General features: G+C 38.4%; 1 protein-coding gene across 1 annotated transcript in view; it reads right to left on the reverse strand.

Annotated features, from left to right (window-relative positions):
- vkg (Collagen alpha-1(IV) chain viking) overlaps positions 1 to 23,219 on the reverse strand; it is a 216,624-nt gene that overhangs the window by 9,764 nt on the left and 183,641 nt on the right. Inside the window, exons 29-30 of the mRNA XM_072296889.1 lie at positions 5,377 to 5,547; positions 1,053 to 1,238 (exon numbers count right to left, since the gene is read on the reverse strand). Coding sequence (XP_072152990.1) covers positions 1,053 to 1,238; positions 5,377 to 5,547 — 357 coding nt within the window. The remainder of the gene's footprint in view (positions 1 to 1,052; positions 1,239 to 5,376; positions 5,548 to 23,219) is intronic.

Below are 23,219 nucleotides of genomic sequence, written 5' to 3' on the forward strand. Positions count from 1 at the left end.
CACCTAAAATTTCGTTTTTTTTAACTTTGCCCGAAATTTGGAACTCGAAAACGCAATGTCTTTGAACTAATTTTGAACTTACCGTTGAGGCCAAGTTAGGGGATAATTGACTCATTTCGCGGGAAAATCGCATGACCTTTGAACTGACGTATTTGGGGGTCCGAACCTCCTCCCCCCCCCCGCCTTTAACATAATTTTGAAGTGATTTCTGTGATTTTTACTGAAGTGCTTAAAATTTGGTAAATTTTCCTGTGTTATTCTTACTCTACGAAAATTTGAACCAGAGTTATGATTTTTTGCAAAAAGGTAAAATTGGACCTTTGACCTATCATAACTCCGTCAAAAATCAAGCTATTGATCTGTGGTTTGAGCCAAAATTTTTAGTTTTTAATGTTCTTTCCAGTGCTGTATCACAAAATAGGGGTTACCATTTGAAAAAATAGGTGGGGGCCCCTCCATCCCCCCCCCCTATGGGAAAGGCAAAAATTCTGACCCTCGTAGATAATGGTCCCCTTTGAGATAGAAAAATTCCCAAAGTCTCGTTTTTCTATCTCTAACCGTTCAAAAGTTACTAGGGGGGTACGAACTTTTGGGACACCCTGTAGATCAATTTTCTTCATTCGTGTAAAATGATGGCGCTTGGACAGGAGTGCATAAGTGCAAACTTTCTATTCCAGGCAAACTTCACAGAAACAATGTGGTCCAAATTCTCCCCCCCCCCCCAAAAAAAAAACAAGCTAACGCTGCAACACTTTGAACCCTTTTCACAACAAATTTCCCAAATTTTGGCGTCTCTAAAAACTCAATTTTTACTTTCCAATGACGTTACATTGTTTTCAAGAAAAGAAATATTGTGTCAAGAATTGGAAGATATTACAATAGTGCTGCAAAAAACTGATAATTTTACGTTAGTATTGCAATTTAATTTCAACCTTACAGATACGAAGAGCCAGTTAGGCAGAACGAATAAAAAATGTAAGCATGTCCTGGTTGCGTGCCTCCATCAAATAAGAAGATTGTAAACTGAAATTATTGTAGAACAAACATTTTACCTAAGTCTTGACCATGAGCGCGGGCATTGCCCATGAAATGTAACAATGAATAACCGTCCCACATTTTCACGGTGTGCTTAGGACAATTTGGTATCATATCTGTCTGGGAGTGATACGTGAAGTAGAAACCTCTATTAGGAGGGGGCCGTCCTCTTGGAGCCGGGAGACCAGGCTCTCCTACCCTACCTGAAGGAAAGAAAGAAGAAAAACATAATGTTCATGAATGAGTGAGCCTAGACCGAATCTCTCATATTTTCCCACGTTAAGTAAATAGGACTCTCAAGTCAGTCTCGAGTTTTATCATGTGAAGGTATTTTTCAGAACCGAAAGGCGTTTAAACTCATACCCCACCCCAATTAGCAGTCTAATATTTTGTGAACGTTCTGATAATATTTCGAGGCAAATTCACACACACACACACTCACAACATTCTCAGAACATTTTCGTGAGACAAAACGAAATCCCCAGAATATTCTGGGGATATTTGAAAATCCCCAAAATATTGTGTGGACATTCTGGGGATATTTGAAAAAAAAAATGCTTGAAAAGTCCACAAAGTATTGTCAGTATGACCTCAGGATATTCGTAAAATCCGCAGAATATTCACAGGATATCGTGTGGACATTGTCATAAGTAAAAGTGTTATTAGTCCTCCGTTCCTTTCCAGCAGTGGATGAAATGAGCCCAGAATTAGCTCCATTGAGAACGTCGAAAGAAAATTTGCCATGAACCATCCAACCTTTCCAGCTTGTGCTTTCTCTTTCTCTCTTTCTCATCTTTTCTATTTTTCTTGAGGACAGTATAGGTACTCGTACTTAAAACATTATGAAAAAACTGAAAAAAATTGATTTGTTCAGATCGAAACAGGATCAATTGATTTTGGCTTTTTCATTCTACTCGTGAATAGTTGAACAATCAGCGAGTTTTTATTCAATTGTGCATGTTTTAAGTACTGTTGTTAGGAAAAGTAGATAATGTACTTTTACAAGCTGGAAACGTTGGATGGTTCATTGTAAATTTTCTTTCAACGTCCTCAAGGGAGTTAATTCAGGACTCATTTCATCCACTGCTGAAAGGGGAAGCGATATGTTCTTCTGTTGTCCTTGAGGAAAGCAGAAAAAACATGCGTATGATCGGAAACCACTAGGGTGGATAAATAAAAGGTGTTTCCTTTCATGTAAATTATATGAAATTATAAAATGTACCCGATGCCGTGGCGAGGCTCATGCAACTTCGAAACAGAATGATTAGTTGTTCCTTCCTCAAATATTAAAACGGTTGAGAAGTTGATTGAAAAGTTGCCATTGCAAATTTTACAAAAATTGCCTAAAATTGGCTCTTTTGGCGGATTATGGTCTGTAACTCGCGAGGAGTTGATCTGACCACAAATTTTCTTATTTAGCAACTTTCCGGACCGAATTTTTGAAGCAAAGCTAAAATTCGGATTCTGCGTCAAGAATTACATAGGAATCGCTGAAAACATTGCTACCCGGGATTTTTGCAGGCTCTTTTCCTTATTCGCCTGGACTAATTAGTATGAACGGAAAATTTAAATCAACCTATGTTGGCACCAAAAAATTCAAAATTTGCCATTGCGAAATAGGTACACACCGTAAAAAGTAGAAGCCAGAGCCTTCGAGCACGTATTACTAGGTTGCAAGATTGACCTACAGGCTTGTAAAAATAATGTTATCGCAGGTGCTTAGACGGCTCATGAACACATCGAAATTTTGTGGACTCGAAGTCCCTTGGGACTTTAGCTTAAAAGTTCAAAAAGTTTAAGAGTCCTAATCGGTCTAGGTATTAGTGAAGTACGGAGGCCGGAGGACCATCAATTTTGGATTTTTTGAATCGATTACCTAGGAGAACATCCTCCTTTTCAACACGGTGCGCCTAAAGTGACTTATTAAGAACTTTGAATGTACATCAAAAATGCAAGTTGGAGGTTGTAAAGGGGTACTCCCTGATGGGTTTTCGGGCAATTTCGAAATAGGTCATCGGAGCTCTAGGAAAAATGATCGCGTTGTTGTGGTTTTCCATGGGTAATATAGCAAAATTGGCCTAATGGTGTCAAATTTAACCCCCTCTCCCTCATCCTTGCCTTGACCGATCTGAATTTTTAGTAGGTACGTTTCCCCCTGGTATAAGATGTGACTTTCCTGAAATTTTCATTCCCGTACAACATCTTTTGCCTCCGCGGCAGCGTTGCCAAGTTGCGGACCCCAAAATATCGAATTTCATGATAAACTGAAGGTTTCCAAGTGTGATTTCCATTCGGAATCAAAAATTCAAGCCGTAAGTTGTAGTAGGGTACTCCCTGATAGGGTTTTGGGCAATTTCGAAGTAGAGTGTGCTTTTTGAAAAATAATTGAATTTTTGTGCTTTTTAAGGGGTAAAATAGCAAACATGGGCATGAAGCGACAATTAAACCTCTTCTCCCTCATCTTTGCCGTGACCGATCTGAATTTTTAATACGTTTTCACCTAATATAAGATGTAACTTTCCTAAAATTTTCATGCCTGTACAAAATTTTTTGCCCCCCCCCCCCCCCCCCCCGTGGCAGCGTTGCCAAGTTGCAGACTCTAAAATACCAAGTTCGATGATGAAATGAAGATTTCGAGGTGTGATTCCCTCCAAAATTTTACGAGGTATGTGCAATCTGAGAGTTTTTTATTAGAAAAGGCATATTTGAACAATTTAGAATCGCGATGTGGCCAGCTTTACGATTTAAGATTTGTCAAAATGACCCGAATCGCGTTGCAACCTTAAGCGCTGGATTTTGATTTCGTTCAGAATCGGTCATTATGATTCTTCTGTATACTTTATACATTTAGGTACCATGAAAATTATGCCATTACTTATTTGATGGGCGACTCGCACAAACGATAATGCACGATATTGCAACGCTGCATTGAAATGGAAGTACGAAAGGAAATCAAAGACAGAGAAGAAAACATTTCCGACCTGTGGAGCCGATACACTTCCGGTCAAATTTTGCGATTAGAATATCTCAAAGAAATGGGCTACAAATATCAAGGAAAGAAAATTCATTAACTTTAAAATGATCAAAATAGGATATGAATAAGAAAGAAAAACTGACTCAAAATTTGTTTTTGCAGTGATGGGTGGGGGGGGGGGAGGGAAGTTCCTAGATTTTTCCTCTGAAATTTTATTGAAGAAACATCTGGGAACATCCTATCAACCAAACCCAAATATTCATCGCACGCACAAGTTCAACTGTAATTTTCGTTTATAAAGAAAATAATCAGCTTATATTCTGCAATAGGGTAAGCTCAATAGCGACGTTGCAATATCGTGCATTATCGTTTGGGTGAGTCGCCCAAATGAGTGTATCGTTTAGACGAGTCGCCCAAACGATATACAACTAACAAGAGAGGCCGGGTAAAGCGATGAGATGGGAAAAAACCAGCGGTTCGGGTTGACAGAAACTTATCAAATCTACTCCATCAACAGGAAGTAGAATTTGAGAATTTTCTCCCACCCCCCAAACCTTATCCCTGCTGCAGTCAATACTTCAAACATCCTATCTAAAATTTTGCTCCCAATTTTTTTTTCAAAAACATAAAATAAAAACACAAATAAATGTGTGGATAACGACGATTCAAAAAAATTTTGTAAGTCTCCGAATTCGACCTCCTCTGACAGCGGATTATTGGATATACCTAGTTCGAATCTTGAAGACTTCTTACTTAAGAGAAAGAAGGTTTGGGGGCTGTGGGAAGTTCCTAAATTCTACTTTCTGTTGATGGAGTGCCCCACTACAACCTCCAACTTGAATTTTTGATGTACATTCAAAGTTCTTAATAAGTCACTTCAGGCGCACCGTGCCGATCATCTACGTCAATTTAGCAACCTGATATTTTTTGAAGGGGAGCTTTGCCCTCCAATTCTTTAGGGATCATGTTTTTGAACGGAAATGGTCCAGTTTTTGAATATCGGTAAAAATTTCAGGTTTAAATTAGTCGCACGTGCTTATTATGATTGAATGACTTCAAACTTTACCAAAACTTGCGACTTTCGGAATCAGCTTTCCTCTGTATCCCTCAAAGGTAGCCCGATAAGGGGCTTTACACAATGAAATTTGGATTCCAGGGGGACTGATTCATTTCTGCGGTCCTCGACTTCTTCGTCTGACCTAAGGTAACCAGGAGAAAAGCTTGACAAGAAAAATTTGGACTACCCTGTGTAGTAGCAAACATGTATGTTCAATAGATGAGCAAAGTGTAGGTGCCAATGAGTAAAAATTGAATACAAGTAAGTAGGTTTAAACATTTTGTAAACGTATCAAAGTTTTAAAACTCACCTCTTGAACCTGGGAGACCAGTTAATCCAGGTAATCCATCATCTCCAGCTATTCCTTTCTCTCCGATAAGGCCCATCTGTCCATTGCGGCCTGGGTAACCTCTGTCACCATCAAAACCAGGTAAACCATCAATGCCCGGTAATCCTTGGGCTCCCGGAGCTCCTTGTGAGCCTGTCCAAATCACATAGGTTATAAAAAAGAACACAAAGATATAGTCGGTTCCGCAAAATTAAGACCATTCGTCCCGAGCGATTTTGTCTCGATAAAGAGAATTTCGGAAGAAGCAGAAATTCTCTTAGGAACATAGGAAAAAAAAAGAAGAAAAAAATGCGGATAAGCGGAAAGTAACGCATTTTTTTTCCTTCGAAACGGAGTCCATCAGTGTCTGCTCTTCATTCTTTATACGCTTTTTGCTAATTAAGTCAGATAGGGTTTCAAGTTCTTTGAAGCATAGACTTGGGAGCGTTTTGTTTCCTTCTTCCATGAAGAATCGTCTATAGATGAGTCTATCTAAGTGCAGTAAGGCTATGTGGCATCATAGCCTTACTCAATAGGGTGTGTGCCCGACCTGGCAACGGGGCACCCACAGACAGACTGGCCACAGGCCACAGGCCACCAGCCAGATCCAGCCCCTTCCTGTTCAAGTCGTGATTTCGTTATAATCGTAAATCGTTATAATAAACATCTTTGAGTGATCATCAGCGTCTCATTTATTTCGGCTACCGACCCACATCATGGCGACGAGGATAACGTGACAGAAATCAGCGAATTCACCTGATCAGCTAAGAACTGGGGACTGGCCATGCACCTGTTAGGCCACCATGCTCACTGCCGCAGATCATCAGAAGAAAATGGGTAAATAGATTGTTTTAACTCATCCCCCGACATGACGCTCAAGCAGAATCCACAGCTACAGTGATTTCAGTGAATTTTATCCTATCGATTTAGTTCGAATTGTTTTTAATTTTTATAATGTCTTAGTCTCCATGCGCTTCAAGGTTATGACTGATAACAGTACCAGATGAGGCACCTATCATTATTATAGGCTAAGCAATTATTGCATTCAAGAATCTCTCATACTCGCAATTAAAACAATGGAATTGCGAACTCCTGATCCCCTTTCTCTCAGTGGAAACGTCCATGAAAACCTGAAACGTTTCAAAAAACAGTGGTCCAATTACAGTATAGGCTACGAATTAGACAAGAAAGATGAGAAAGTCCAAGTCGCTATCTTTCTCAATATATTGGGCACTGACGCAGAAGAAATTCTTAACACCCTCATCATTACTGACGCTCAAAAGAAGACAGTAGATGGTCTTCTAAAAGTTCTAACTGAATTTGCCAAGCCTAGACTAAACATAGCTTACTGTAGATACTTGTTCAATACGAGAGATCAACAAGAAGGGGAATCATTCGATCAATTTTATATGGCAATTAGAAAATTAGCCGAAGATTGTGGATTCGAAAAGCTGAGAGATTCACTTATCAGAGACCGAATCATCATAGGCATCCATAATGTTCAACTGAGAGAACGTCTCCTCGGCGAGGAACTGCCGCTAGAGAAAGTAGTTTCCTTGTGCCTCTCCGTCGAAGCAGGAAAGAAAAGGTCGAATGAAGTCAATCAACCCAAAGCATCAAGTGTTGATCTAGTCAATAGTGGAAGATTTCAAGGCAACCCCTCAAATCAAGGCAACAACTTCGCTGGACGAGCTCGAAACAACAACTCTGGACAAGGACGAAACAACAACTTCGGACAAGGATACAACCATCAAAGCAGGTACAACTCGCCCAATCAACAGCAGCCGTCAAGAATCATTGATTGTCGTTCCTGCGGTCTACAACATCCTGTGCGACAGTGTCCTGCTTATCGGCAGCAGTGTAAAAAATGCTTGGGTCGAAATCATTTTGAAAAAATGTGCCGTATTAACGAAGTGATTTGTCCTGAAAATTCAGCACCTTCAGTGCACCTTGATGAAGTCGAAGCTTCAGATTATGTTTATATCTCAGAAATTAGTTGCATTCCACATAATTTTCCAAAGTCCTTTTCAAATCCCCCTATTACTGATTATAATCTGAGCAAGTGCGGTAAAAGCTCTAAAAGTGAAGCGAGTGCGGGTGGCAATCAAAAAGCAAGCTATCAAACGCATCATGCTAATCAATCAAATCATGTAAATGTAAATGTAGTTTCTTCCGCTGAGACAAATGAGTTCTGGATGCAACAATTGCTGGTTAATAATTCTTTCATTGATTTCAAAATCGACACCGGTGCCGAAATAAATATTTTACCGTGGCATCTTTATCAAAAAGTTAAGACTTTAAGTGATGATTTAGTTCCCAATACAACAAGGGTTCTGGGATATGGCGGAGCTCCTATCGAAACTTTTGGTAACGTAACCTTAAAATGTCAATTACCCAATACTAGTGTTCCTTATACAATTAAGTTCACTGTAACCAAAACAGGCTCTACCCCTCTGTTAAGCCTACAAACATCAGTACAACTTGGCCTAATTTTTAAAAAACAAATAGATTATGTGTCTGCCTTCACTGATGAAGCTGCAGTTCTTGCAAAATTTCCCAAACAGTTTTCCGGCGTTGGAGAATTTCCAGACGTAGTTGACTTATTTGTTTCACCTAATGCAATCCCATCAAATGATCCACCGAGAAGATTGCCGCATAAAATTAGAACTCCCCTGCGAGATAAATTAAATGCATTACAATCTTTGAACATAATCTCAAATGATGTCAAGAATGTTATATGGTTCAGTAACCTAGTCGTTGTGGAAAAAGATGATGGATCCATCAGGGTGTGCTTAGATCCTAATCGATTGAATAAACATATTAAAAGAGAACTTTTTCTCATACCATCCTTTGAAGAAATTAAACTTAAACTCACAAACAAAAAGTTGTTCACTGTTCTAGATATTAAGGATGGATTTTGGCATTGTAAATTGTCTCCAGAATCAACAAAGTACGTTGGGTTTCACACACCGTTTGGAAGTTTCAAATTTTTGAGACTACCGTTTGGAATAATTTGTGCCCCAGAAATTTTTCAAAAAGTATTGACCAAATACTTCGGTGATATTCCGAATGTAATCATCTATTTTGACGATATACTAATTTGCGGTGAAACTGAAGAAGAGCATGACAGAGCTTTTGCAGAGGTAATGCGAAGAGCAGAGGAACTGAATATTAAGTTTAATAAATCTAAATTTCAATTTAAAAAGACATCTATTAATTACATGGGGCACGATCTCAATCAGGAAGGAATTAGCCCAAATCCAGAATACTTGGAGGCCATTTTGCAATTAAAAAATCCAAATAATCGTAAGGAATTACAAAGTTTTTTGGGGAGTGTGAATTATGTCCGTGAATATATTCCTCATCTTGCGGACCTGATTCAGCCTTTTCGAGGACTGCTTAAAAAGAATTCTGTGTTCACATGGCAACAGATACATACTGAGAACTTCAATAAAATAAAAGAGGCAGTTTGTGCAATAAGCAGTCTAGCTAATTTTAACCCAGCAAAAAAAATAACTCTGCAATGTGACGCGTCTCAATTTGGTCTGGGAGCTTGTCTCTTGCAAGAAAAAAGACCTATAGCTTTTGCGTCTCGTAACTTATCTGATGCGGAATGTCGCTACGCACAGATCGAAAAAGAACTTCTCAGTATTGTATTTGGAACCAAACGCTTTCATAACATTGTATATGGTTATAAAATTTATGTTGAAAATGATCATAAACCCTTAGAGCCTAGTTTTCAGAAAAATATTTCTCAAATTATGTCAAATCGCCTACAGAGACTACTACTCAAACTGCTACCGTATGACCTAGAAGTAAAATATATTCCAGGAAAAAATATGTATCTAGCCGATCTGCTCTCAAGAAACTTTTTAAATGGTAAGCCAGAGGATTTTATCCCATTAAATGAGGTGGTTCATTGTATTGAGACCAACTTTGAATTATCAACCCCAAAATTCCTAGAACTGCAAAAAGCTACATGTAGTGACCCAATGTTAGAACGTGTGAAGCAAATGCATTTACAAGACTGGAACAGTTGTAACGATGAGGCCCTTAAACCTTTCTATAAGATCAGGCATGAAATTGCAATGAATAACGATATTATATATTTTAAAAACCGATTAATCATTCCAACTGAATTAAAAACAGTTTACCTAAAATTACTGCATGGAGACTCGCATTTAGGGATCAGCAAAACAATAGAAAAGGCTAAATTAATTGTCTACTGGCCTACTTATATCAAAGACATAGAAAATTATATAAAAGCGTGTCCCACGTGTAGTAAATTTCTACCAAAAAATGTAAAGGAGCCTTTGATTTCTCACACCATTCCTAACTTGCCGTTTCACAAGGTAGGATCTGATATAGCAGAGTTTGCAGGAAAATCTTTCTTAATTCTAACCGATTACTACTCGAAATGGCTTGAGGTGAGACCCATGAGAAATAAAACGTCTTTAGAAGTAATCAGACTTTTTAAAGAGATTTTCAAAATTCACGGTATTCCAGCGCTTGTCATTGCAGATAACCAGCCATTTGGTTCTTTTGAGTTAAGTCAATTCGCTAAACAGTTCAATTTCAAAATCCAAACATCGAGTCCTAAATACCCACAATCCAATGGCATGGCAGAAAACGGGGTGAAAAGAGCCAAAATGCTGCTAAGAAAAGTCACAAAAAGCAAAGGCGACTTGGATCTTGCTATTTTGGAATATAACAATTCTCCTATCCCAGCTCTTGGAGCGTCTCCTGCTCAACTGCTAATGAATCGAGTCCTCCGAACAAATGTACCAGTGTCTCAAAAAGTTTTGGTCCCTCAGATCATCAATGTCTCAGAAAAAATGAGGGAACATCAGAGAAAAACAGAGAGTCACTATAACCAAAGTAGTAAACCTAAACAAGAGTTTCTAGAGAATGAAAAGATCTTCATTAGAGAACAAGATAACCGCTGGTATCCAGGGAGAATAATTAAAAAGTTGGAAGCTCCAAGATCATATCTAGTATCTAAGGAAGACGGGGGAACCATTGTACGAAACTCAAAATTTCTAAGGAAAAATTATTGTAATTCTAGGACAGAAAACGATGTTAACCCCTACTTGTTTTATTTACCACAAGGGAACACTGATAATGAACATAACATAAATGCTGCTAATCAGGTTGCTCCAATTCAAACTTTCAATCTGGCTCCTCCGATTAAAAATCCAACTGAAAATTCCCTTAACTCTGTCTCATCAGATGACTCTAGTGAAATCACTGTAATTGAACCTAATGTGCCAAAAGAAAAAGTCACAAATGAGGAGACAGAAAGTACAGATGAAGAAGATTTTTTGGGATTTGAGACAGAACCAAGCACTTCAACACCTAAGGAGGTCATAAATATTAATAAGAATAGCCCATTCAATCAAAAATTAAGACATGGTGGACGAGGTATTCCCAAAAAACTCGGAAATGACTTTGTAAGGAAGTGAAATAATTAGAGTGCTACCTGATGTACTAATATGAAAAAACTGTGTATCAAAGCAAGTTACTACTCATTTCTTCCTGTGTATTTGCCTCGTGAACAATGTTCAATCTATTTAATTGTGATATTGATTTTAATTAATGTATAAAATGAAACTAGTCAAATGAAATACCAATTTAAAAGTACCTATGACTGGGGTTCCCACCCCTAACCTTTGTATTGTAATTATCTCAAGTAAATTAGTGGTAACATAAGTTACTCAATACGCCCAATAGCGACATTAAGTGTATCTAAGCCAATGGCTACATTAATAATTCATTACGCCCAATGGCGACATTAGTAGTTTCTCAGCCCAATGGCTACATTAATAATTCATTACGCCCAATGGCGACATTAATAATTCATTACGCCCAATGGCGACATTATTAGTTTCTCAGCCCAATGGCTACATAAATAATTCATTACGCCCAATGGCGACATTATCAGTTTCTAAGCCCAATGGCTACATAAATAATTCATTACGCCCAATGGCGACATTATTATTTTCTCAGCCCAATGGCTACATTACTAAGCTCCATACAGCTTTATTTTGCTCAGAAAGCAACATGAATGTGGAAATATCCCACACATAATCACGCACCAAGTGCTTTTTTTTAAAAAAAAAAAAAAAATAATCGGGAGGTGCAGTAAGGCTATGTGGCATCATAGCCTTACTCAATAGGGTGTGTGCCCGACCTGGCAACGGGGCACCCACAGACAGACTGGCCACAGGCCACAGGCCACCAGCCAGATCCAGCCCCTTCCTGTTCAAGTCGTGATTTCGTTATAATCGTAAATCGTTATAATAAACATCTTTGAGTGATCATCAGCGTCTCATTTATTTCGGCTACCGACCCACATCACTAAGCATTTTCGTTAAGTTGTTTATTTGAGTGTAAAGAATACTCACAAAAAAGTCCCAATACATCCGAGTTGTTGTCAACCCAGGGGAGGGGGGGGGGGGGGGAGCAAGTCAAAACCGGGTGACAGTTTCGGCAAATTACCTACGCCTTCTAAGAACACGTGGCACATTTTACGCTCGCATGCAGTAGCTCAAACACGACAATGACGGTTGGATAAAATTACGATGGCAAACAAAATTTCAACTCGAACGTCTGCGGGTAAGATGTTTGGAATGGCTCGCACTAACCATCTAGGACCATCCCATCCCATCCCACCTATAATCCCATCCCACCTATAATAGTTACCGGATCTATGTCAGCAATTCTTTCGTTCACGATAACTATCGTTAGATTTACGTTAGCTGTCTCAAATTTTGTAATTTTGTCCATTTTGATCTGATGAAGAACTGTATAGATTTTCGGTTAAATCGCTTTTACCGTTTACTTATAAACGGTAATTAACGTAAGTGCTCTACTTACGCTGTTTTCCACTAAACTGTTTTTATGAAAGTTCCATTCCTTGGTTTCCTTGGTAACCTTTGTTTGCTATCAGCTGATGTTTTATTTCCATTTCTCGACCAAGTCAACGGATTTTATACTTTTTTTTTTTTTTTTTTTAAATCATTGCCAGGTTAGCTCTAATTTTTTTGCCAGCATTTATTCTACCCCTCCCCTCACAGCTCATTTTCCTAACTCCCGTAGCCCCCCCCCCCCCCCAACTAATTTTATTTATATTTTTTTTTCTTATGGCATGCCTTGCACCCCTACCATCATATTTTGGGGTTTCATTCGTAGGGATAAAATATTGTATTGTATATCGATCTTTGATATATCGTTCGATATAAAGCAGGATAGACAGGGATAAGACGGAATTTATTGATATTCACCGGGATAAAAGGTAGGAATTTTAAGAAAAGGGGTATAATCAGTGTGAAAGGGGGTGGATAAGAATTAAACAGGATAGATAGTGATAAAACAGGGTAATGTCTATCGATCTTCGATATATAGTTCGATATAAAATGTGATAGACATGGATAAAACGGGATGGAGAACAACATTGATATTAATTGAGTTAAATGGAGAAAGTTTGAGAAAAGGAGAATAATCAGTGTATAACCGTAAAAATAGGGCATAGAGTACATAGAGCCGTAATATGATTGGGAGAGCTGGCGCCATGTTCTGCTCGACGAGTTCCGAGCCCGGTGTGCGCCGAGTTCGGGTCACTTTTTCGATACATTTTCGATCCAAAATGGCGGTGTGGAATACGTGGTAATTCCTATCTCCTTTGTTGTTGTTGTTGTTGTTGTTGTTGTTGTCATCGGATGGCCGGGTACCCGTGTATCGCAAAAAATCGATTATGTATCGAAAAAGTGACCCGGCGTCACACAGGAGTCTCGGAATTCGGGACATGGAAAATGCTTAAAAGTGGCGCCAGCTCTCCCACTTACATTACGACTCTATGTACTCTATGAGATAAGGATAAAACAGGATAGGTAGGGTTATCCCACCCTTCGATACATCGATCTTTGTTAATCGATCTTTGATAAATTGTCCGATATGAAACAGGATGGGAAAGTGGCATAATCAATTTGAAACGGGATAGATAGAATAAATCAGGATAGATATGGGTAATATTGGATATAGATAGGGATAAAACGGGATGTATTGATATTAACCGGGATAAAAGGGATGTTTATCGTGTTTGAAGATTTTGCTGTGATTGTTGTGTTTGATGTATTTGTTGTGTTTGTAGTGTTCGTCGTGTTTAATATGTTTGCTGTGTTTGCTGTGTTTGTTGTGTTTGATGTGTTTAATGCGTTTGTTGTGTTTGATGTTTTTGTTATGTATGATGTTTTTGTTGTGTTTGATGTTTCATGTATTTTTGTCGTGTTTGATGTGTTTGATGAGTTTGCTGTATTTGTTGTGCTTGATGTGTTTGATGTGCTTGTTGTGTTTGTTGTGCCTGTTGTGTTTAATGCGTTTGTCAAGTTTGATGTGTTTGTCGCATTTGATGAGTTTGCTATATTTGTTGTGTTTGATGCGCCTGTTGTATTTAATGCGTTTGTTGTGTTCGTTTTTTTTCTACTCAACTCACCTATATTCTATCTTCAAGTATACAGGGCGTCCCAAAAGTCCCTCCCACCCCTTCTAAAATTTTACCTAATTAAAATTTTGAAACAAAACTTCGGGAATGTTCAAAGATCAATGTAAGCTACTTTCAGGGCCCCCAAACTTTGCCCCCCCGCCCCCCCTCTCCCCGGAGGGGGGAGGGGCTGCGGGTCCCAACTTTTTTTTTCAAACGGCAACATCTCCTTTGTGACACATCAATTCAAAGAGAATTAAAAAAGAAAATTTTTGGCACAAACCGCAAGTCAAACTCTTGATTATTGACAAACTGGCCGCCGGTTAAATTTCAAAATATCGGCAATCTAAATCCCCGTTTTCGTCGATGAATTGGGATGAAACTTGGTTCTCATAGGTTTTTTTAAACGAGAAAAACGATTCTGCCATTATTTTTTCGGAAAATTTTTGTCCTTTTCAAAATGGCGGCGGTCAATATGGCGACCTTGAGCGGCAAGAGAATAAATTAGGCTGCTTATCGGTGAATTTGCATGAAATTTGGTATCAGGAGACACTTCGGTATGAATAAGACGAATCTGTCATCAGATTTTTTGAAATTCTGAATAACTCCAAAATGGCGAGGAAAATGGTGGAAACTTGGTATTACGGACGTTTACGGGTGGATTCGCATGCTGCCATTTTGAAAGTATTTGACATTTCAGAAATGCATTGCGGAGGAGGCATGTTTTGTCGAACCAAAAACCAACAGGACCCAGAGTTTCATTCGCATCCAACCGTAAACGTCCGTAATACCAAGTTTTTGCATTTTCCAGATGCAAAAGGATTGATAAGCATAAAACTGCATTTATCCCGTTTAATCTAAGTTCATCCTAATTCAGTAACATTTGCCGGACAAAGAATTTGATTTTAAATTAATTGAATTTTAAATAAATTAAATGTGTCGAGTTTTATAAATTGAGATTAAGATAAAAAACAATCTAATCACACATTGGTAGGTTTTAGGTTATGTTACATTTTTTTTGTCTACCGGATCAAGACCCCCTTCACGCTCTTAACCTCTCACCATAAATTGTGCTGAACACTTATCAAGTGGATTGCCGATCTCTCCAATTAAAAATAAAAAAAAAAAAAAAAAAAAAAAAAAAAAAAAAAAAAAAAAAAAAAAAAAAAAAAAAAAAATGTTTACCAAACAGGAAAAGATTACAGTAACGCCATTTCAGTTCACCTTAAATTTCAAGGTAGGCAACACGAGTTTCTACGGTTGAATGGCGGTATTGTCGTCGTGAAATGACAGTTTGCCTTCAATGATTAGTGTAGGCAACACAAGCTCTCACGTGGTCGAAGAGTGGTATCATCGTCCGTGCAATAGACGTCCTCTGTCTGCTAATTTGTTTTTATGTCATGTCGGGACCGCGTTTGTCAGTAAAGTAGTTGCTCCTCTTAACTGTTATTCATTAAGCTGTTTTTATTTTTTTTTACTTCCCGTCCGAGCACATGAACACTAAAAGAGAGAGATGAGGATAATGATTATGATGCTGATGCTGATGATGACCATGAAGAAAAGGAGAACAACGAATGGTGCAGAACAAGAAGAGTGAAAGAAAATAAGCTAGAATACATTTAGAGAGAAGAAGGAGATAATGATAGTGGGAGAAAACAGACAGAAGAAATGAAAAGTAAAAAGAAGAAAGCAGTGAGAGGGAGATTGAAATAAAATAAGAACGTGGAAATAGTGGAATAGCTGTTTCATCGTAAAATTGCACGATTACTTGGAACGTTTTTAAAAAATAGCATTTCACCAAACTGGAGAAGATAAATTAACGTCATTTCATTTCGCCCTCAATTTCAGTGTAGGCAGCAGGAGCTTCTGCGTGGTCGAATAGCGGTATCGTCGTGAAATGGCACGCTCACTCGGGCAAAATAAGCTCCCATGTGGTCGAATAGTGGCATCATCCCCGAAACAATATCGGCCTAATGCTCCCCGTAACTAAATTTTTGGTGAAGCATCTAGACCCGTGACTATAGTCACGGGCTTTCCGCTAGTAGAATAATAACTAGCTATGCTAGGACGACGGAAGTGTTAAATCGTGATCAAAAAAGGAGACGCATAAAAGGTGGCACGCGTCCATGTTGACGGGGAGGAACAATAAGCCTGTTTGCGCTATCGAGACCTTGAGTTATGCAGACCTCGCAAGATCAGTTTTACCGGTTTCGTCATTTCCTTTTTCGTCCCGAACATGGACAAAACGAACAAACTGTTTAAGGGACTTTTTAGAGAGTGTTCCTTACACCGAAATGGACAACTTAAACTAATCGAACCAATTTTATGCAAATTCGTGGGTGGAGGAACGGCGAGCGCAGCGTGGTAAAATAGTCGTGACTGGCCGAAAACACCATGGACTCCCGAGCAAAAACGTCACATGCGTCACATGCACAGTAAAAACACGGCTCCCCTGGTAAAAATGGCAAGTGCTCAGATCAGTAGCACTTGCCTTTGGAACAGACCTAAGCACTGATGTCAGTGCTGCCGGGCGCTGATCTGCTACCTCAGTGTTATAGTAGGGCGGATAAGGGGGAAAAGTTCCCAGAATCGTGCATTTCTGGAAGAAAGCATGAAACTTTCAGGATATCATCTTTACCTATAGAAGGTTCAATTTCGCAAGTGAGCCCAAAATTCTGAGGTCATGGGGGCCGGGGGGGCAGGGGGTCCTGATTTCGCTATGTTTTGCCGAATTTTCGCGTTGAATCATTGTTAGAACGCCGTTAACAATGTAAAATGTAATCAAAACTTGAGTAAACATCATTAGTAGGTTCTCTCAAACAGTATCCTAAAATGTTATCACCGTCCGATCCCGGAGCACCCCTCAAAATGCCTAAAATTCAAAATGGCGCCCATAATAAAGCCTCCGGAATATCGATATTTTCACTTGTGCATATCCTGTCATGTGAGGTGTCATTTTCCATGTAATTTTGGTCGCAGATTTCATATTTGAAGTCAAAACAACCCCCCGGTCAAAATTGGTGCCCTTAATCCAAGATGGCGGCCAAATTTTAAAGGCAGGAGGGTGCATTTTTTCAAATTTTTACGTGATAAGGCAAGTGATATGTCATTTTCCATGTAATTTTGGTCGCAAATTTCATATTTGAAGTCAAAACAACCCCCCGGTCAAAATTGGTGCCCCCATTCCAAGATGGCGGCCTAATTACAATGGCAGGAGGGTGCATTTTTTCAAATTTGTACGAGGTAAGGCAAGTGATATGTCATTTCCTATGTAATTTTGGTCGCAAATTTCGTTAATGAAGTAAAAAAAGTCCTCCGGTCAAAATTGGTGCCCCAAATCCAAGATGGTGGCCAAATTTGAAAGGCAGGAGTGTGAATTTTTAGGAGAAAAAAAAAATCACGTGAGATGACAAGTGAAGTATCAATTTATACGCATTTTTAGTCAACAAAACGAATCTAAATGAAATGTAAAAAAAAATCCTTTACACAAAAATGAGACGAGATAATTAAGAGAGTGATCAGTTTGGCCGTCCACGTTAGTAATGCTGTTAACAGGAGCATATACATAATGAGTTATTTTATTCATTTTTAAGCCCATATAATATCTCAATAAAGATAACGTTTCACGCAACGCACCTGTCGTACCCTCTCCAGTCAGTGTAGGAGAAAATCTTAATCAACACATGCTGATTCACATTCCCAGTCAGGCTCTTCAGGAGCTTCCTCCTACGGTTCTTTAGGTTTTTACAGTTGGAGTCTTCAGAACTTCTGCATGAGTCTAAGAACGAAAAGATTATTTTCTTGAAAGTACAGCATGGTGTCACTCCCTTTCTTACAATTACACCGGATAATTTTAAGCGGGGATTCTAGGAGCTAGTGGCATGTCACTTAAAATAGGATGAAGCTCCTTGTTTTTATTCATCCATCCCCATTCCCAAAGACAAACAAGCATCCAGATCACTTCATCCCATCCTAAGTTAAGGATAAAAGTAGCTTCAAAATTAATGTTACCTACTTCATTGCTGATGATGTCGAGGGTAATTTCTCTAATTGAATGAAGAATTTGAAAGCTGGAACTTTTTCCTTCGATATGTGATGACGGAGATCGTCGAAAGTCACATTTTTTTGGCTACCGTAGAGGAGTAATATATCGACGATGAAACAGCAAAAGTGCGTATCTTTGTTGCGGGATTTCAAAATATTCGCTACTATTTTATTTTTTGAAAGGGGACCAAACCAACATCATGGCTTGAAATTTTTACAGAAAATTCCTCACATTGAGAGTAAAAACAAGCGAAGTTTTCAAGAAATGCCGTTCAATATTTTTTGATGAAGGAACTGGAGTAAGTATGACAAGAAATCTGCAATACCGCAAACCGAAATACGTATTTAAGCAGTTTCACCATCGATTTACTCTTTCCCAGCTCTTCATATCCGTTCATGGTTTTGATTAGGTTCCAAGAACCTTTCTTTAAATTCTTGCCGGTAAGGATCAGATAAAAGCGTACAGAATAGGTAAAGTTGCTGTTTCTATTTTATGAATGTGAAGGGTTGAATTGTAACCAGTTAACGCATGCAAGAACACCGATCATCTTGGATTTTGCGCGTTTAACATCACTTCGAAAACGCAAAGAAACATTTGTGTCTGCTCATCAATTTGATGGAACATAGGTTTGTGCAATGGATTTGTAAGTATACCTATGTTTTGATCGCACTCGATGGAGTAGAGACCCACCATCTGAAACCGACAGAAAGTTTTCTATATTATTTTCGGTACTTACGTACCGTACGTACCGGTACGTCTAGGGCATCTGAAATTGAGTTCAGAGTTTTTGTGCAGTAATCAGGAAGACTCCTCACTATTAGTGGCTCATCACTTTTCACATGTCAGCCATGATGGCAAACATCTTGATTATCTCTTTTCATTTTTGTGAAAAAGATTTTTTTTTACATTTCATTTAGATTCGTTTTGTTGACTAAAAATGCGTATAAATTGATACTTCACTTGTCATCTCACGTGATTTTTTTTCTCATAAAAATTCACACTCCTGCCTTTCAAATTTGGCCATCATCTTGGATTTGGGGCACCAATTTTGACCGGAGAACTTTTTTTACTTCATTAACGAAATCTTCGACCAAAATTACATAGGAAATGACATATCACTTGCCTTACCTCGTACAAATTTGAAAAAATGCACCCTCCTGCCATTGTAATTAGGCCGCCATCTTGGAATGGGGGCACCAATTTTGACCGGGGGGTTGTTTTGACTTCAAATATGAAATTTGCGACCAAAATTACATGGAAAATGACATATCACTTGCCTTATCACGTAAAAATTTGAAAAAATGCACCCTCCTGCCTTTAAAATTTGGCCGCCATCTTGGATTAAGGGCACCAATTTTGACCGGGGGGTTGTTTTGACTTCAAATATGAAATCTGCGACCAAAATTACATGGAAAATGATACCTCACATGACAGGATATGCACAAGTGAAAATATCGATATTCCGGAGGCTTCATTATGGGCGCCATTTTGAATTTTAGGCATTTTGAGGGGTGCTCCGGGATCGGACGGTGATAACATTTTAGGATACTGTTTGAGAGAACCTACTAATGATGTTTACTCAAGTTTTGATTACATTTTACATTGTTAACGGCGTTCTAACAATGATTCAACGCGAAAATTCGGCAAAACATAGCGAAATCAGGACCCCCTGCCCCCCCGGCCCCCATGACCTCAGAATTTTGGGCTCACTTGCGAAATTGAACCTTCTATAGGTAAAGATGATATCCTGAAAGTTTCATGCTTTCTTCCAGAAATGCACGATTGTTAAGCTTATCCGCCCTACTATTAGGTCTGTTCCAAAGGCAAGTGCCTCTGATGTAAGTGGCACTGACCTAAGTGTCTCAGACGTAAGGGGAGTGGAAACTCCCAGAAATACTGTACAGGCAAAAATTTCGTTAATTACCGATCTGCCAGGTACGTTAAGTCACTATTTGACGATCAGGGAGGGCTGCTGTGAGTTTTCAATCCCAAGCAAGTATCACAATCTTCAGACTTGGAGACTCTTGGACATCGCCCGTTCCCATGCGGTCTCCAATCTAAGTACTAACTACGCCCGACGTAACTTAACTTCGGTGATCGTCCTAGGGATTGAACCACTACACTACCTGCGCGTGTACGTGTTAGGGGCGTAATTTTACCATATCAGGGCCCCCATTGGGGTAATTTTGCCAGCAAATGATGATTTTGTCTTTGAATGTGAATCCGATAAGTACTTAATTTTTCTATTATTCTTTTTTAATCAATCAACATGTAAATGAAGTTTTGTAAGTTACGTTTCTTTGAAAAAAAAATGGATCGCACTAAAATTCAAAATTAAAGCTAATGATGCAAAAAAATAATGAAAGTTGAAATTATACAAGAAACATAAATTAGCAGATACAAAAATTGAAAGTAAAGGAGTAAAAAAGTTAGAAATGAATTGAAAATAAAGTAGGAACATTTTAAAGAAAATTGAGACTGAAACATTTTAAAAACAATTAAAACTGAAAAAAATTAAAACCAAATTTAAAACTATTTTTTTTTATAAAAAAATAATAATGCTTAAATAAATATATCTAAATACATATTTTAGCGGTGATAATATTTTTATCGATCTCATTTTTTGTTGTGTTTTAATTATTTAAGTGTCATCTTAAACGAAGAGGGTAAAACAAATTATTCAAGAGTGTGGCTACTTAAACTAGTTTTCCTTCCCTCTCAGAAAATCCCACCTCCTACAAAATATGCCTCTCTGAAAGATAAAGTTTGTGGTCCCCGTGTCCCGAGGAAATATTCCCCCACGAAAATGAAATAGGGTGGGGGAAGGGGGAGCCATCTCTACTTTTTGGGAGTGAGTGCGGTTCGATTAAGATTGATGTCAGAGACTTACCCTCTGAACCAAGTCCTGACCTCAGTCCCGCTTACCTCAGAGACATCTCTGCACTTAGGTAAGTCTTTCTCCCGACGTCAGTGCCACTTACCTCAGTGCTGACTTCTTGGGTAAGTGCTTTAACACTTACGTCAGAGAAAACTGAACTGACCTCAGAGCAAATTGCACTGACCTCAGTGGAAAATTCACAGACCTAACACTTGCCATTTTTACCAGGGCATCCATGCGGCTCATCTGGATGAGCCGCGTTCTTGCTGGGTACCCGGCGGTTGTGGCGTTCTTCCTGTGTCAATTTACAAAGTTCGGTGGATGTACGGCAAGCGCGGGCTCCATATCTCGCAAACTAACTGTGATATCAGAATTCTGATTCCACCATTAGATTTTCCCCAGTCCAATTACCTATTATCATATTTAACTCAATTTTTCAAAGTTTGGATTTACTCACGGCGTTTTTACGTTGGACGGCGAAAGTTTGAAAAATCGTGTTATAACCTAAGCAGACTGTACAATAAGGAGTGGATTTCAGACTATTGTAATGTGCCCAGCGTGATTATCGAGCATGTTTACTCCTTTGAACTGTATTCGGACGGCTATCTCTTGCGTGGAACAGACCCATTTGAACCTAGTTTTGACTATACAGGGTGATCCAAAAGTCCCTTCCACCCCCTTTAACTTTTTACCTGATTGAGGTAAAGATGTGAAACTTCGAGAATGTTCATAGGTCAAAGGGAGCTACTTTTTGGCCCCCCTTAAATTTTCAGGGGGGCCCCCTTGCGGGGGCAACGGACCCCAACTTTTAATTTTCAAATGGGAAGACCCCCTTTGTGATAACTCGTTCGAAAGAGCATAAAAAAAGAAAACTTTTAGCGCAAAGCCGAAGTCAATACCTCAAACTGTTTCAAAATGGCGGCTGGTTAAAGTTCAAAATGGCCGAAAAATCATACCACCCTAGTAGCACATCTTGTAACTTAATTCGTGAAAAAAAATTAAAACTGGTAAATTTTACGAGTACGAAAGATGTAAAAGAACTTGTAAAAAATCAGAGTCTGAGAACTTAACGTAAAAAATTTGTGATCAAAGACGTAAAAAAAACTGGGGGATTGAACTGAAATCTGTACGTAAAAAATTCGCGATTTTTTACATGTAGAAAATCAGGAAAAAAATATCTGAACGGAAAATTCGCTGAATTGACCGAACAGGAAATACCTTTGTAGTTTTTATGACAAGGAAATTAAGCAAAACATTCTAATGTCCCTTAAAGATTGTTTGCAAAAAAAGTATAGCCCGAAAACTGGATACAAAAACACATTGTTCTGAACGAATAAGCCAGAGTTTTTAAAAGTTCGAGAAGATTTTAATAACTTATCTTTATTGAAATAGTTAAGACATTCTTATAAAAAATTGATGCATGTTAATAATATTTAAGAAAAGAAAAAGAAAAAAGGGGGACATATTATTAAAATGTACATAATTTTTTTCACATATTCCTGAACAACAAAGGCACTTTTGAAAGTAGGCATACCATCTGTAAAATATCCATGATAAATATTAGTTTTTGCCCTTATCCAGTTTTTCCAAATTCAAAAAATATTCCGCGATTCGTTCTCCCGCATATTCAACAATAAAAATATTCACTTATACAGCGCAAATTCGCCCCTCTAATACAGAATCCTCGTTTGCTTAGTAGGTAGCGCATTCGATTCCTGGTAGGCAGGTCCCAGGTTCCATTCCCGACAGGTAGATAATAATTTGAAAGTTGATCTCAAGGAAAATTAATTGACTACAGATTTAGATAGGTAAAAAGTCAATTTGTTTCTTTACGATTTATCATTTTAATCAATTTAAGGAAGCAAGAGTTTTTTTGCACATAACTTTTTACGTAAAGAAACTCGATCTTTTTACGTAAAAAATCCTGTACTCTTTACGAATTATTCTTGTAAAAAAGACTACATTGGCATTTCATTTTTGGTCTATTTTACGTCTTTTTTTACGAATTTTTTTTTGGTAAATGTTGCGTCTTCGTGCTACTAGGGCAGTTATTTGTTAAAGGATTTGCGCGAAAATCGGTAAGTGGGGGTATTTTGACACGAGAAAAACGAATTTGACGTTAGATTTTCAGAAAAACTGAAAATTCCAAAATGGCCGAAAATTGCCACCTTGGTTTTTTGCTGATGGATTTGCCTAAAACTTGAAATTTGAGAGTATTTTGGCACAAGATTATCACATTTGAACTTAGATTTTAAAAAAATCAATTTTCAGTCATTTTGAACTTTACCCGGCGGCCATTTTGGAAATTTCGGTTTTTTTGAAAATCTAACTTCAAATTCGTTTTTCTCGTGTCAAAATACCCGTACCTACCGATTTGTCTCTGCTACCGATTTTCGCGCAAATCCATCGACAAATAACCGGTG

This window comes from Bemisia tabaci, chromosome 1 (genome assembly GCF_918797505.1).
Source record: "Bemisia tabaci chromosome 1, PGI_BMITA_v3".
Lineage (NCBI taxonomy): Eukaryota > Metazoa > Arthropoda > Insecta > Hemiptera > Aleyrodidae > Bemisia > Bemisia tabaci.